This window comes from Phaseolus vulgaris, chromosome 4 (assembly GCF_051622355.1).
Source record: "Phaseolus vulgaris cultivar YP4 chromosome 4, ASM5162235v1, whole genome shotgun sequence".
In the NCBI taxonomy this organism is placed as follows: Eukaryota; Viridiplantae; Streptophyta; class Magnoliopsida; order Fabales; family Fabaceae; genus Phaseolus; species Phaseolus vulgaris.
The window spans coordinates 20,411,536-20,427,362 of record NC_143501.1 but is presented as its reverse complement, the minus strand read 5'-3'; the positions used below and the strand labels follow the sequence as shown (position 1 = coordinate 20,427,362).

The window sequence follows — 15,827 nt, the reverse complement described above, 5'->3', positions numbered from 1 at the left end:
TTACCCACCTTCACCACTTGTGCTCCAAAGCGGCTTATGTATTCCTCCAGGGTTTCACCCTGGAATTGTTTCACGTCGAAAAGGTCGTACGAAACTGGGGTTGGGGCCCTGTTGGCTAAATACTGTTCTCTGAACAGCCGCGAGAGCTGGGTGAAAGACGTGATGTGGCCTTCTGGAAGGATGATGAACCAATCCATAACCATTCCCGTCAAGGTGCTCATGAAAAGCTTGCACCTCATGGCGTCTGAACCGCCTACCAGCAACATCTGTGTGTGGAACGCCGTGAGGTGTGCCTCAGGATCCTCCACCCCTGTGAAGGTCGCTTTGGGACCCGTGAACGTATTGGGGATCGCTGTCTCCATAATTGCCTGTGAAAACGGTGTTGTGAATTCCCTGGGTGGGGATGCAGCCTCAGGCTCGTCTCAGCCACGCCATCCGCGGCGTAATTCCTCATTGGCGTGGTGGAGCTCGTCGTTTCTTGCTTGAGAGGCTGCCAGATCCACCTGCATGCGCTCCTGCTCCACCTTTGAGGCTGCCATTACGTCCTGCATGCGCTCCTGCTCTACCTTTGAGGCCGCCACTGCGTCCTGCAGCCCTTGCACCATACCCATGAGTTGTTGCAAGGTCATCTCTTCACTCCTGGCGCGTGCTGGTCGGGTGGTCATGGCTCTCTGGAGATCCTCTCGACTTATCTGGGTTTCGCAAAATGGAACCGGAAACTTGTGTGGTGGAACCGATGTTTATTTCGGCCCCACGGTGGGCGCTAGATGTTCTAGCCGGTTGACCGGGATCGTCTTTATGCGTGGCTTGTCCTTGCGAGCTAGGGCACCTTCGTCTTGCTCCGTCTGTGAGTACCTGAAAGAAGTGAACAAAGGGGCGCCCTCGCGGCCGTTTTGCACTCCGACGATCAAGTCAGCTAGCAAGAAACACCAAAGTGAGTGGAAACTGTATGATAATCTCAATGACTGAAACTGTGTGGCTAAGACTGTGTTGCCCTAATTGCCTCGTGCTCGCTGTGGGGTGCTGCGAAGACAACTAGGGTTTGTGCTCTGTGTGACTATGAGAATTAGGTTAAAACTCGTGTCCCTGTCCAAACGTCCCTTACTAGGGCTCTTCGTGCCCTTTATATAGGTGAGAACTAGGGTTTACCTTTGCGCTGCTGCTATTATCTGGGGTTCCTTGGAGAAGGTCCTTGCGCCGCAATCCTTAGGATCTTAGCGTATCTGGCCCATCGACTTCCCTTATCTGGAGTGCAATGAATAACCTTGTGGCCGCTTGGGCTCTAACTTGAGCGTTGTATCTCTCGCGCCATCATACTTCGTGGGTGCCCTAATTAATCACGTGTCATGCATGCAGCCTTCCCTAGAGATCTTTAACGAGCACGTGGGCATTGCCACGTGCCCCTTTGACTCGATCGTTTATTCTGTGCGGAAGGTCCCGCAGCGCCGCCACCCAACTTTAGAGCGATGTCTTACTTTGGAGACGTCTCTCTATGCGTTGACTTTGATTTTGACTTTTGGTCTATCACCCGGGACGGTACATCCATTATGAATTATGAAAAATATATCGACACATATTAACGTACGTTTCCGTGTCTAAATATAGTTAAATCCATTCTCCCCGGGCTATAAAATCCCGCACTCGCTCTTTCCTTCCACGCACAATACATCTTCACTTGTTCTTCCTCTTGTGAGAAAACAGAACACAGTGAGAGACAAAACAGGTTTCTCTCTTTTGAGGAAATTCCTTCACCATGGAGGCACCATCTCCAACCAAACCCATTGACCCAACAAAGCCTTCCATCACCACCCTTAGTGTGGAGGGCAGCCAGGGCGAGCCCAGCCCACTCCGAAAAATGTTTGCTGTGGCGTCCATAGCTGCTGGCATACAATTCGGATGGGCTCTTCAGCTCTCTCTGCTCACCCCTTACGTTCAGCTCTTAGGAGTCCCACACGCCGCAGCCTCCTTCATCTGGCTCTGTGGCCCCATCTCCGGACTGGTGGTGCAGCCCATTGTGGGCTACTACAGCGACAGAAGCACTTCTCGCTACGGTCGCAGACGCCCTTTTATTCTTGGAGGTGCAGTGGCTGTGGCCATAGCTGTATTTCTTATCGGTTATGCAGCCGATATAGGATACTCAGCTGGCGACGACATAACCAAGAAAACTCGTCCTCGGGCTGTTGCGGTGTTTGTCATAGGATTTTGGATCCTAGATGTTGCCAACAACATGTTACAAGGACCTTGCCGTGCCTTTCTAGCAGACTTAGCTGCTGGGGGACCAGCGAAAAACGAGAATAGCCAATGGGTTTTTCATGGCCGTGGGCAACGTCTTGGGATACGCAGCAGGGTCTTTCAGTGGTCTGCATAAGATCTTTCCCTTCACGCAGACCAAGGCGTGCGATGTTTTCTGCGCAAACCTCAAAAGCTGTTTCTTTTTCTCGATCTTGTTGCTGCTGTTCTTGTCCACGGTGGCTCTCATTTACGTAAAGGACAAGCCCGTGGCGGCACGGGTGGTGCAAGAGGACGCCCAGCCCTCGTGTTTCTTTTAGCTCTTCGGGGCGTTGAAGGAGCTCAAAAGACCTGATGGAAGAGGCCCAAGCACAAGCCCACATGCAAGCCCACCAAAGGGTAGATTTGGGCCAACCATAGAGTTATGGCCAAGAGGATCCAAGAAGACGTTCTTTTACATGTTCAAATGCCATAAACTCTAGTGTAGAGTAGACTTTAATTTCTTGTCAAAATTAGCATATGAACTTTATTTGTAATTTTCTTAGAATTAATTTTGGCACCTAAAACACCAACCTAGGTAAACTTAGAGTTTCTAAAAAAACCTCTAAATTTACCAAGGCCGGTCTAGAAAGCCCATGGAGGGGGTGAGCATAAAAACTAGACACACCCCTCCCCATGTGCTCATTTGGCACCCATGTGCTTCACATTTACATTTCATTTGGCTAGCATTAGGTTTGCATTATGGTCCTCCTTAGCCTATAAAAGGAGGAGCCTACACCTTGTATTTTCAAGTTTAATTGAGTAAGGTTATGCTGCCATTTTTGTGCACAAGCTTTACTTCTCCTAGAAATCTAGGCTCTAAACTTCACTCCTTTCACCTTTCTCCCTTGAGCTGGCCGAACCACTCAAACACCACACTCCTCATGCACCTTCAAAGCCAACACAACTCCTAGGAGGGCTTTGTTTCACTCACCCATTGCTTCCGCATCACTTTTTACTACTTTGATTCAAGAAGAACACATGAAATGCCATCATTTGGTATCATGAGCTTTTGGTTCTTCAAGATGAGTAGCTTGGTCTTTTAATTTCAGTTCTTCTTTATTTCATCTTTGTCATTTCAATTCCTTACTTGTCTTGCTGTTTTTATATTTTAAGTTGTTCTTGGTGTGCTTATGGAAGATCCAACCAAAGCACAATTGTTCAATTGATCTTGAACAAATTCTGTGCAGCTTGTGATAGGATTCCTTACACCATTGTGTGGCTGTTTTTCTTCTAGGAAATTGAGTCCTTATTGCTTTCTTATAATTGCTTCATTTTATGCTTTGAGTCTTTATTTTCTGAATCTATAAATGTTGTGTCAAGTCATGTGAATCCATAATTGTCATCAATTCTTAGTAGTCCTATTTTTTTGGCTTGATTGTTTCTTGTTTTTGGGTCTCTTTATATTGCTTTAATTTGCTGTTATTTTGATCCTTTGGTGCTTTTTATTTTTAGTTTGAGTTCATAATTGTGTCTTAGTTCTTACACAATTTCCATTCTTACATTTCCATTGTGTTAATTTTGGTTATCTTGCTGTTTTCTTCCAGTTTTCCAGAATTCCCCTGTCTCATCTCTCTGTTCTGGGCTGTTTTGTTTAAAATAATATTTCCACCCATAGAAAAATTCTGATTTTCTGGAAAATGCAAGTTTAAAGTGTTATAGAAAAGACAAAAAAAGAATGAGGTCAAAAGAAGCAACAGAAAAAAAATGATAAATCTTACAAAATCAGAGTGCAAATCTTGAGCGCTCCAGCTGGCCTAACTGCACACCAAATTTGCAAAAATTATTAAAACAAAATGGTGCATGCGTTTTAGGTGATTCCAAAGCCAAAATTTAGATAAGATCCTGAATTTTCTTGCATCCAAATTTCAGAAACAAATTTTACAATTACAGCTCAGCATAAATCGGGGAACAAACACGTTTTCTGGCCCACAACATTTTCCAGTGGTGCTGTTTTTTTTTATTTGGTCATCTAATCTAGTGCTTTTCTTTAGGAATTCTTTTTGTGTGCCAACTTTTATTGAGTACCTTTAATTGTTTGCTTTAATTTCTTGACTCTCTTTCTAGTTGTCACAATCTAAATCCTTTTGGTGGTACTGTTTTATTCAATTAAATTTGTTTCTTGCTTTTGTTCTTTGACCTCTAATTTGGGTGCTGGAAATTAATTCTTCTTTGGTGCTTATGTGAATGGGAACTTGATTTGGTTAAGGTTTAGCCCTTTGCTAGGTGCTGGAAATTGGAGGATTAAAGGCCATCATTCTAAGGAGAAGACAAGGTCAAAGCCGAAACAAGCATTCTTGAAATAAACACTACAAACACTTGGAAGATCAACAAGCAAAGACAACAAAGAGGTGCACTAACCAAAAGAGGATCAACAAAGGGAGTTCTCTTATTTCCTTTGCAACTTGGTTTATTGTTAATTACCTTGTTAATTACGTTTTAGACGGTGAGTGTGTCTTCAAGGGCTCAAAGTGTCCAAGAAGCCTCACCTAGGGTCGAATAGTATAGCATTCTTGTTTAGTAATTGTTAATTGTTTGTAATTTGCCTTTTCTTTTGCTTAGTTAGTGACGCTTTGCATGATTATTTTGTTAAGTTTGTGTTAAACCGTCTAGCTTTGTTAATTAGTTAGCATACATTGTTTTCTTGCATTGAAAAAAAAAAAAGTTTTGATTTCTCAACTTAATTGTGTTCTAAGTAGTTTACTAAGAGGAAGTTTTGTGTGAAGACATTGAGGGATAGTTTTTGGCTAAGGCAAAGGCTTGGTATTTAAGTAGTCCTTTGTGACTCACCTCCCTTACCTGGAAAACTACCTTCTTTGACTTTCCTAAGTTTTCTCAAGGTAAAATACTTGTATACACAAAGCTTTAGCCATGTCTTCTTCTTCTCATTCTACAAAGTCTATTGGAAGTGAATTAAAATCTTTAAAAACTCTTTTGAAAGAAGTTTCACAAACTGTGCAATCAATTGCTTATAGACAATTGGAGAGTGAGACTAAACTTAATGTTTTGACTAAAGCAAAGGATGAGAAGTCTCACATTCTAAAAAAATTACCTTCTCATGCATATATCTCTAAAGATCATGATTCTTTTGGGGAGGGAAGCATTAGAGTAAATGATTATTATCAAGCACCCCCTAGAAGACATAGAAGAGATAGAAAAGAACAAGAAAACCCAAGAGGGGTTAGGGTAGACCAACCCCATTTCCATGGAAAAGAAAATATAGAAGCATGCGTAGATTGGGAAATGAGGGTAGAAAAATTGTTTGCTTCCCATAAAGAAAGAAAGGAAAGAAAAACACAAAAGAAGAGAGGGGAAGTCGAAAGGGAAGCTAAAGAAAAAGAAGAAAAAGAAAAGCATGAGAAGACCCTTGAAGAACAAAAGGCGTGGGAGAAGAGTGTTCCTTCCCACAAGGTCATTCAACAAGACCAAAGATTTAAAAATACCTTTGAAAATATGTGTCTTGTTGAACAACCTCAAAGCCTTACCTTTTGTAAAGGAACACTTGCAAGCCTAAGTGAAAAAGAAGAGTCTTTAAAAGAAGCTTGCATAGATAAAAATGAAATAGATTATTTCTCATATGTGCTAGGATATCACCTAGTGAATGTCAAGTTTTTTATAAGCATCTACAAAAACAATTTTTTATGTGAAGTAGTGCCTAAAGAAACTTGTCATGTCTTATTGAGACAACCATTGCAAAGTGTACAAATCCTTATAAACAATGGTTGTCACAACGAGACTATCCTTACACATAAGAGAAAAAGTCTTCATGAAGGAGAACTCATGGGACAAATTAGAGTTGATAAAACTCTAGAGCTTTTAAAAGGAAAACTTTTGTCCCCCATGAGAAAAGAAGTTCAAAGACATTACCTTAGGTACAATTCTTGTTTTCAAACTACGCCCAAGGCAATGTCTCATAAACTCTATACTCCTTCACCTTTTGCAAATGATCCTTGGGAAGATATAAATTTCATATTAAAACTCCCTAGGACAACAAAAGGTTGTGATTCAATCTTCATGGTTATGGATAAACTCTTCTCTAGAGAAGTGATACATCTTCATGGTTTATCTTCAAGCATAGTGTTGAATAGAGTTCCAAATTACGCAAACCATGATTTGAGGATTTCCTTTGGAAAACTTGCAACTAAATTGCACACTTTAAATTCTTATCATCCTCAAACGCATGGTCAAAATATATTTGAAAATCTAGCTCTTTCTACTATGCCCAGAATAATCATGAAGTGCACACACAAATCTAGATGTGAGCAAACATACCATAAAGTAGTTCACAAAACTACTTATATTTCTACTTTTAAAGTTATGTGTGGGTTCAATCATCTTTCTCCTTTTAAGTTGTTACCATCTTCTATAGGATTTATTCCTAAAGAGAAAGTAACCACAAATGAACATTTTAAAATACATAAGATGATTAGAGACCACACACAACCATTAAAAGAGAAACTTTGTCCAAGGTTGCCAAAACCAAAAGAAAAACAAAAAATGGCAACCTAGTAAAATTAATTTGCAAACTAACACCTATGCCTTATTTGATTATTTCTATAGGTGGACGTTTGATCCAGGAGGACAAGCTTTGGCGAAGCAAAAGGTTGCTATCCGAGATCAAGTCTGTAGATCTGAGGATAGATCTTCTCAAGAAGGAGGAGATGATGGACACCATCCAGCCACATCCATTCCCCTAGCCATGAAGAAGAAGAAGCAATGGATTTGAGGACAAATCCTTTTCAAGAGAGAGGGGATGATGGAAGAGGCCCAAGCACAAGCCCACATGCAAGCCCACCAAAGGGTAGATTTGGGCCAACCATAGAGTTATGGCCAAGAGGATCCAAGAAGACGTTCTTTTACATGTTCAAATGCCATAAACTCTAGTGTAGAGTAGACTTTAATTTCTTGTCAAAATTAGCATAGGAACTTTATTTGTAATTTTCTTAGAATTAATTTTGGCACCTAAAACACCAACCTAGGTAAACTTAGAGTTTCTAAAAAAACCTCTAAATTTACCAAGGCCGGTCTAGAAAGCCCATGGAGGGGGTGAGCATAAAAACTAGACACACCCCTCCCCATGTGCTCATTTGTGCACCCATGTGCTTCACATTTACATTTCATTTGGCTAGCATTAGGTTTGCATTATGGTCCTCCTTAGCCTATAAAAGGAGGAGCCTACACCTTGTATTTTCAAGTTTAATTGAGTAAGGTTATGCTGCCATTTTTGTGCACAAGCTTTACTTCTCCTAGAAATCTAGGCTCTAAACTTCACTCCTTTCACCTTTCTCCCTTGAGCTGGCCGAACCACTCAAACACCACACTCCTCATGCACCTTCAAAGCCAACACAACTCCTAGGAGGGCTTTGTTTCACTCACCCATTGCTTCCGCATCACTTTTTACTACTTTGATTCAAGAAGAACACATGAAATGCCATCAAGACCCATGTGGATGCTCATGTTGGTGACAACTGTCAACTGGATCGGGTGGTTCCCCTACTTCCTCTTCGACACCGACTGGATGGGTCGCGAGGTGTACGGCGGAACGGCGGGCGAGGACGCGTACGCGGAGGGGGTGCGCGTGGGGTCGCTGGGACTCATGATAAACGCCGTCGTTTTGGGCTGTAAAAAATAGACACTCACTCACACTTAAATTCTCTCTAAAAGAAACACTCTTCTTTGTAAATCTCTCTATTGTATTTCTTTCTGTGGTGTATCTTACAATTGAGAGAGCATCCTATTTATAGGCTTTAGGAAGCTCTTCTAGAAAAGTCTTCATTATGGCCTTAAAACCCCACTAACAACACAATTAAAATCCCACTCACAACTTTTGACCTTTTACATATCCAAACTCCCATTCTACTCTTTTCTAGTAACTTCTAACTTTAAAACCCACAAATTACATTAAAGTTTATTCAACAAAACTCCCCCATAAACTTAAATGTTTCTACCATCCATCATGCCAATCATCTTCTTGAATTTGTCGAAAAAGACTTTCGGTAGCGGTTTTGTGAAGATATCAGCAACTTGATCTTGACTTGCCACATGCACCAATTCCACACTTCCTTTCTTCACATGATCACGAATAAAATGAAAACGAACGTCAATATGTTTGCTTCTTTCATGGTTCACTGGGTTCTTTGCCAACTCAATTGCTGATTTGTTGTCAACTTGAATCACAGTTGCATCTAGTTGCTTTAGCTCCATCTTACTCAACAAGTTTCTTAGCCATATCGCATGACATACACACCAAGATGCTGCCACATATTCAGCTTCACACGTCGATAACGTCACGATCGGTTGCTTCTTTGAAAGCCAAGAAAATGCTGTGTTGCCCATAAAGAATACATATCCCGATGTACTTTTCCGATCATCTATGTCTCCGCACCAATCGCTGTCAGAGTAACCCACCAACTTGTAATCTTCTGCTTTTGAGTAGAACAATCCGAGTGATACAGTACCTTGGATGTACCGTAGGACTCGCTTCAACGCCTTCCAATGTGAGTAAACCGGTTCCTCCATGAATCGACTTATGATGCCGACACTTAATGAAAGATCCGGCCTTGTGCATGTGAGATAACGAAGGCTTCCTACCAAACTCCGGTATCTACTTGCATCGACACGTTCTCCTCCATCGAACTTTGAGAGTTTTGCACCTGGTTCCATTGGTATTGATACTGGGTTGCAATTTTCCATCTTGTACTTCTTCAAAATCTCCTTTGCATATTTCTCCTGTGATACAAAAATACCTGTCTCTTTTTGTCTAACTTCCAAGCCAAGGAAAAACTTCATCAATCCCAAATCTGTCATCTCAAATTCCCGTCTCATTGTGCCCTTAAACTCTTCTATCATATCATTATTGTTACCCATAAAAATGAGATCATCAACATAAAGAGCAACAAATATCATGTTACCTCCATTGTTCTTTGCGTAAAGAGCATGCTCGTAAGGACATTGCTTGAACCCGTTCTCCTTGAAGTATGTATCGATACGAGTATTCCATGCCCGCGGTGCTTGCTTCAACCCGTAAAGTGCCTTCTTCAATTTTAGCACCTTCTTCTCCTCTCCAATTTTCATGTACCCAGGTGGTTGTTCGATGTAAACTTCTTCTTCAAGCACACCATTCAAGAATGCCGACTTGACATCCATTTGAAATATCGGCCATTTAAATTGAGCCGCTTGGGAAATGAGCAATCGAATTGTCTCCATTCTTACAACGGGAGCAAACACCTCATCGTAGTCAATTCCCTCCTTTTGTTTGTATCCCTTCGCAACGAGTCGCGCCTTGTACCTCTCTATCTCGCCTTGAGCATTCATCTTTTTCTTGAATATCCACTTCACACCAATGGGCTGACTTCCCTCTGGCAATTCTGTTAGCTCCCATGTGTTGTTGCGGTCAATCGCTTTAATCTCCTCATCCATGGCAGTTTGCCACTTCTTGTCTCGCACCACCTCTTCAAAGCTGATATTTTCAGCATCTGCCAAAAGACATACTAGGTGTACCTCATTTGTCGAATCATACAAATCATGCAAACTTCGAATTTTAGGTTGTCGTGGTTCATCTTCATCATCGGTTGTTTCGGAATTTATACTTGTCGGTGATGATTCTCCAACTTCAATCATAACCTCTGAAGAATTGTTCCAATCCCACTCGCTTGCTTCATTTATTTGCACATCACGACTCACCGTCACCTTCTTGCTTATTGGATCAAGTAGCTTGTACCCTTTTGTCTTCTCATCATACCCAATAAAAACATACCTTTTGCTTTTGTCTTCGAGCTTCGTTCTTCGTTGATCTGGTACGTGTGCATAAGCCACACTACCAAACACTTTGAGATGAGAAACTGTTGGCTTTTGTCCGCTCCATGCCTCTTGTGGTGTTTGATCATCTAACTTCACATGTGGACATCGATTTTGCACATAGATGGCGCATTGCACAGCTTCCGCCCAAAATTCCTTTGGCATCTTTTTGCTCTTAAGCATTGATCGAACCATGTCGAGAATGGTCCGATTCTTCCTCTCGGCCACACCATTTTGTTGAGGAGTGTATGGTGCAGTTAGAAATCGCCTTATGCCTTGCTCCTCGCAATACTCCATGAAAGTCGTTGAAGTATACTCGCCACCTCTATCAGATCGTACAGCTTTGATCTGTTTATCAGTTGTCCTCTCCACCATCACCTTGAACTTTTTGAACACCTCAAATGCCTCGGATTTTTCTTTCAGAAAGTAAACCCAAGTTTTCCGTGAGAAATCATCAATGAAGGTAATGAAATACCTTTTACCGCTGAAGGACTCTGGAGTAATTGGTCCACATATGTCGGTATGAATCAATTCGAGAGGTTGCTTAGCCCAATATTGAGCCTTTTTTGGAAACGAGGTTCTCACATGCTTGCTGAGCACACATTCTTCACAAAATTTTCCCTCGTAGTCCATGTTGGGTAGCCCGTGCACCATATTCTTCTTCGCTAACTCTTTTAGTCCACCATGATGTAGGTGACCAAAACGGAGATGCCACAACGATGCCTTATCTTCTATGTTGACTTGCAAACATTTTTCTCGTATGCTTCTCAAATTCAGCTTGTACATCCGATTTCTTACCATCTCAATTCGGGCAACCAAACGCCCTTACTTGTTCTTCAAGTGTAGGAGTCGATCTTTCAAAAATATCGAGTAACCTTTCTCCGTGAGTTGCCCCATACTCAAAATGTTGGTCTTGAGGTCTGGTACGTAATAAACATCTTGGAGTGACCCAATTAAGCCATCCTTTTGTAAGTAGCAAACCGTACCTCGCCCTTTGACCTCCACCTTTGATGCATCTCCAAATGAAACATGACCATCTTCAATCTTTTGCATATCTTTGAATAGGTACTCATGACCGCACATATGGTTGCTTGCTCCAGAGTCGAGGTACCACAGAATGTCATTGTTAATGTTGACTTCATCTTGAGCCATCAAGAGAACACCTTCATTCGTTTCGACTTCCAAGGCTAGGTTGGTTGTTTCTTCTATCTTTATATCAGCACGACAATCTTTTGCAAAATGCCCCACTTTACCACAATTGTAACATTTGTCAGAGTTACAATCCTTCGCATAGTGACCATATTTGTGACATTTGTAGCACTCGATGTTGGAATAATTCGATCGGCCGCCTCTTCCTCTACCACGTCCTCTTCCACGCCAATTTGGTTGGCTCGACTGTTCCTTCTCCTTATAGTACCCTTCATGGTTGCTGCCTTTTCCACCACGACCGTTTCCACGACTTCCACGACCACGCCCTCTATATTGAGAATTTTGATGATAGAGTACCTTTTCGTCTTTGATTGACGCCTTGGTTTGAAGTGCTTGCTCGAGTGTTTCCTTCTTCTTCTTCTTCTTCTTTCGTTGCTCGTGTGCCTCGAGAGAACCGGCGAGCTCGTCGACTGTGAGCGTCGCAAGGTCCTTTGACTCTTCTATCGCGCACACAATACTCTCAAAATTGTTTGTTAATGTTCTCAAAATCTTCTCCACAACTCGTGCATCGGTTAGAGTTTCACCGTTTCGGTTGAGTTGATTCACCACAGCCTGTACAAGCGTGATGTAGTCAGATACACTTTCTGACTCCATCATCTTCATGTTCTCCAACTCGCCACGCAGAGTTTGTAGACGCACTTGCTTAACTCGGTCAGCTCCTTTGAACACCTTCTCCAATATGTCCCATGCTTCCTTTGAAGTGGACGCACCAGCAATCTTCTCAAAAATTGCCTCATCAACAGCTCTATACAACTTGTACAAAGCTGCCTTATCTTTCGATCGCATCTCTTTCAATGCCTTGGTTTGAGCTGCCGTATAACCCGTGGTATTGGTCGGTTTTCAAAACCTTCTTCGACCACCTCCCATGAATCCTGAGAACCGAGAAGAGCTTTCATTTGAATGCTCCAGTTGTCATATCTGGTCGCCTTCGTTAACTGTGGTAGCGGTATTTGACCCGTCACATTCGCCATTGGCTCTTGATACCAAATTGTAAAAAATAGACACTCACTCACACTTAAATTCTCTCTAAAAGAAACACTCTTCTTTGTAAATCTCTCTATTGTATTTCTTTCTGTGGTGTATCTTACAATTGAGAGAGCATCCTATTTATAGGCTTTAGGAAGCTCTTCTAGAAAAGTCTTCATTATGGCCTTAAAACCCCACTAACAACACAATTAAAATCTCACTCACAACTTTTGACCTTTTACATATCCAAACTCCCATTCTACTCTTTTCTAGTAACTTCTAACTTTAAAACCCACAAATTACATTAAAGTTTATCATACATTAAAGTTTATCATAGGATTTTGGATCCTAGATGATGCCAACAACATGTTACAAGGACCTTGCCGTGCCTTTCTAGCAGACTTAGCTGCTGGGGGACCAGCGAAAAACGAGAATAGCCAATGGGTTTTTCTCGTTCTTCATGGCCGTGGGCAACGTCTTGGGATACGCAGCAGGGTCTTTCAGTGGTCTGCATAAGATCTTTCCCTTCACGCAGACCAAGGCGTGCGATGTTTTCTGCGCAAACCTCAAAAGCTGTTTCTTTTTCTCGATCTTGTTGCTGCTGTTCTTGTCCACGGTGGCTCTCATTTACGTAAAGGACAAGCCCGTGGCGGCACGGGCGGTGCAAGAGGACGCCCAGCCCTCGTGTTTCTTTCAGCTCTTCGGGGCGTTGAAGGAGCTCAAAAGACCCATGTGGATGCTCATGTTGGTGACAGCTGTCAACTGGATCGGGTGGTTCCCCTACTTCCTCTTCGACACCGACTGGATGGGTCGCGAGGTGTACGGCGGAACGGCGGGCGAGGACGCGTACGCGGAGGGGGTGCGCGTGGGGTCGCTGGGACTCATGATAAACGCCGTCGTTTTGGGCTTCATGTCGCTGGCGGTTGAACCCTTGGGCCGCATGGTTGGGGGAGTGAAGAGGCTGTGGGGGATCGTGAACTTCATTCTCGCGATTGGCTTCGGAATGACCGTGGTCATAACCAAGATGGCAGAGCACCAGCGCCACTTGAACCCCGCCGCCGTGGGTCACCCCTCCGACGGCGTCAAAATTGGCTCCATGGTTTTCTTCGCGGTTCTCGGAGTTCCCCTTGCGGTAACGTTTTCTCTCTCTTCTCTACGTGTTCTAAACGATTGCGTTTGGTTTACTGAATTTCAGTTACATTTGAAAAATTAGCAAGTTTTAACTTTTCTTTCTAAATTGTTTAAATCATTAACCCATCCCGGTAATTTAATTATTCATTTAATCTTTTTAATGTTTATGTTTTAATCTCTACATCTTAAAAAAATCGTTGTGGTTTTTTTACTAAACATTTAATTACTGGGCATCTGTTTATTTTTCTGTAATATATAGTTCGTATTTATGTTGTAATGTTTTTTATATTTCTTCAAAAAAAATTCTGGACAAGGGTGGTGTTGGACAGTAGTTGGGCCGTACCTAGTTGTCATATGCACATAAATTCTACTACAATATTTTTTAAGGCTATTTTTTTATTTTTATAAGGAATTATAAAATATTCAAACAGATAAACATATAAGGAGTGTTTCTTCTTGGAAATGAGAAAATTGAATGCAAGTTTGTATATCTTTGATAACTAGTTTTGTATAAAGAATCTTGAAAAGTCTAAAAAAGTGGACTCTTTTGACTGGTGGAGTTTTGGTTTGGACTTCTTGTCAGTCTAATATTTTTGGCAGGGATTACCTAATTATGTCAGACACTGTTCATAATAATTCAAATACAGATTGAAAATAAACGTACCCTTTATTCTTTATGTAAGAGTGAAGTGAAGATACATTAAAAACGAGGTTTATTGAAAAAAAACAAAGAAGTATGAGACAAGTTGAACTGAAAAGCTTAAAAATGATCTACTTGCCTTAAACTAATGTTCTACTTTCTATTCATGTGTTCAGATTACTTTCAGTGTTCCTTTTGCTCTTGCATCAATATACTCCAGCGCTTCAGGAGCAGGGCAAGGTATAAATCAATTCACAACTTGTCTCAATTAGATCATTTTATTTATATGAACATTTAATCAAATAATTTGTTCCCATACTTTGGTCCATTGATGTATTCAACTGGGTTTTACTAATCCTTTTTCTTGATTCAGGTTTATCATTGGGAGTTCTCAATCTTGCAATTGTGGTACCACAGGTTAGTCTGATTGAAGCAGAAATATACTTTGAATATAAGTATAAAGTATGAGTATTATTAGTCAATTATTTGACCATGTATACACACATGTGAATGTACAGATTGTGGTGTCTGCACTGAGTGGTCCTTGGGATGCTTTGTTTGGTGGTGGCAACTTGCCGGCTTTCATGGTGGGGGCAGCGGCGGCCGCCTTGAGCGCCATAAGGGCGATTGTCTTGCTGCCAACCCCAAAACCAGCTGATCTCGTGTCCGCATCTAAGAAGGTCGGCAAGACTAAGTGTAAAACACCTTCGAGCTGGGTGGCTAGGGCAAAACAGAGAGGTTTCGCCTTCTATCTCAATTTCTGATACAGATATAAGATTCTGCAATTCTAGGTTGTGCATCCCTGATAGTGAAGAGGAATCTGCAAGGTTGTGGGCAGATGGCAGGAAAGTGGGTTTATTATGCAGAGGTGACGAGAAGGAGGTGGTGAGGGAGTATGGGAGAATGGAAGCACGAGATTCTATGGTCTTCATGGAGTCTAAGCTGGGGGATACGGATACCATCCAATGATAGTCGTCAATCTCAATATCAGAGGTATGGGGGGTAGTATCAAATCAAGATACTTGAGTCATGTAATTGCCTGTGAAGGGGCAGATTTCGTGTGTTTGCAAGAGACAAAATTAAGGGAGATCACTGAGGCAAAATGCTTCTCTGTGTGGGGAAATAACAGAGTCGGCTGGTTACATAATGAAGGGATAAATGGGTGTGGAAGCTTGTTGTCTATGTGGAATGTTGATGCTTTTAGCTATAGTAGCCATAAGATGGGGAAGGGATTCATAGCTGTTTTTGGTATTTACCATAAAACCAATTGTAGTTGCGTTATGGTAAATGTATATGCTGCCTGCACAATTAATGAGAAGAAGATCCTATGGGAGGAATTGTCAAGCGTTAAATCGGCTTCCCAGGAGAAGGTATGGTGCTTGTGCGGGGATTTCAATGCTGTGAGAAGTCGTAGTGAAAGGAAGGGGATAAGGGAAGGATCTACCTACTCAAGCGAGATTGTTGGATTCAATAGTTTCATTGATGCTAACCTCCTTCTGGACCTACCTGTAGTGGGAAAGAGCTATACGTGGTTCAAGCCCCACGGGTCGGCAAAAAGCAGAATAGACAGAGTATTGGTCTCAGAGGAATGGTTTGTAAGATGGCCGATGTGTAAACAATATGTACAGCGAAGGGAAGTCTCTGACCATTGTGTTATAGTGGTGAAGTCTGTGGAGAAGGATTGGGGACCAAAACCGTTTCGTACTATTGACGCGTGGTTCCTGGAAAAGGGGTTCAATGAGATGGTAAAGGAAAAATGGATATCGTACCCAAGGAGGGAGAATGCCATGGTAAATGTGAAGGAGAAGCTGAAGAG

General features: G+C 42.0%; 1 protein-coding gene and 1 pseudogene across 1 annotated transcript; both read left to right on the top strand.

Annotated features, from left to right (window-relative positions):
• Positions 1-1,648: 1,648 nt before the first annotated feature.
• On the top strand, positions 1,649-2,564 carry LOC150027955 (sucrose transport protein SUC8 pseudogene; annotated as a pseudogene).
• Positions 2,565-12,570: 10,006 nt separating this feature from the next.
• LOC137837501 (sucrose transport protein SUC1) lies at positions 12,571-14,790 on the top strand (the record flags this gene model as incomplete). The annotated part of the gene is given in 5 exon segments (XM_068646507.2): positions 12,571-12,651; positions 12,653-13,372; positions 14,188-14,251; positions 14,385-14,428; positions 14,530-14,790. Coding segments are annotated over 5 exon segments (1,155 nt in total), but the record flags the coding sequence as incomplete, so codon positions are not given.
• Positions 14,791-15,827: the final 1,037 nt, after the last annotated feature.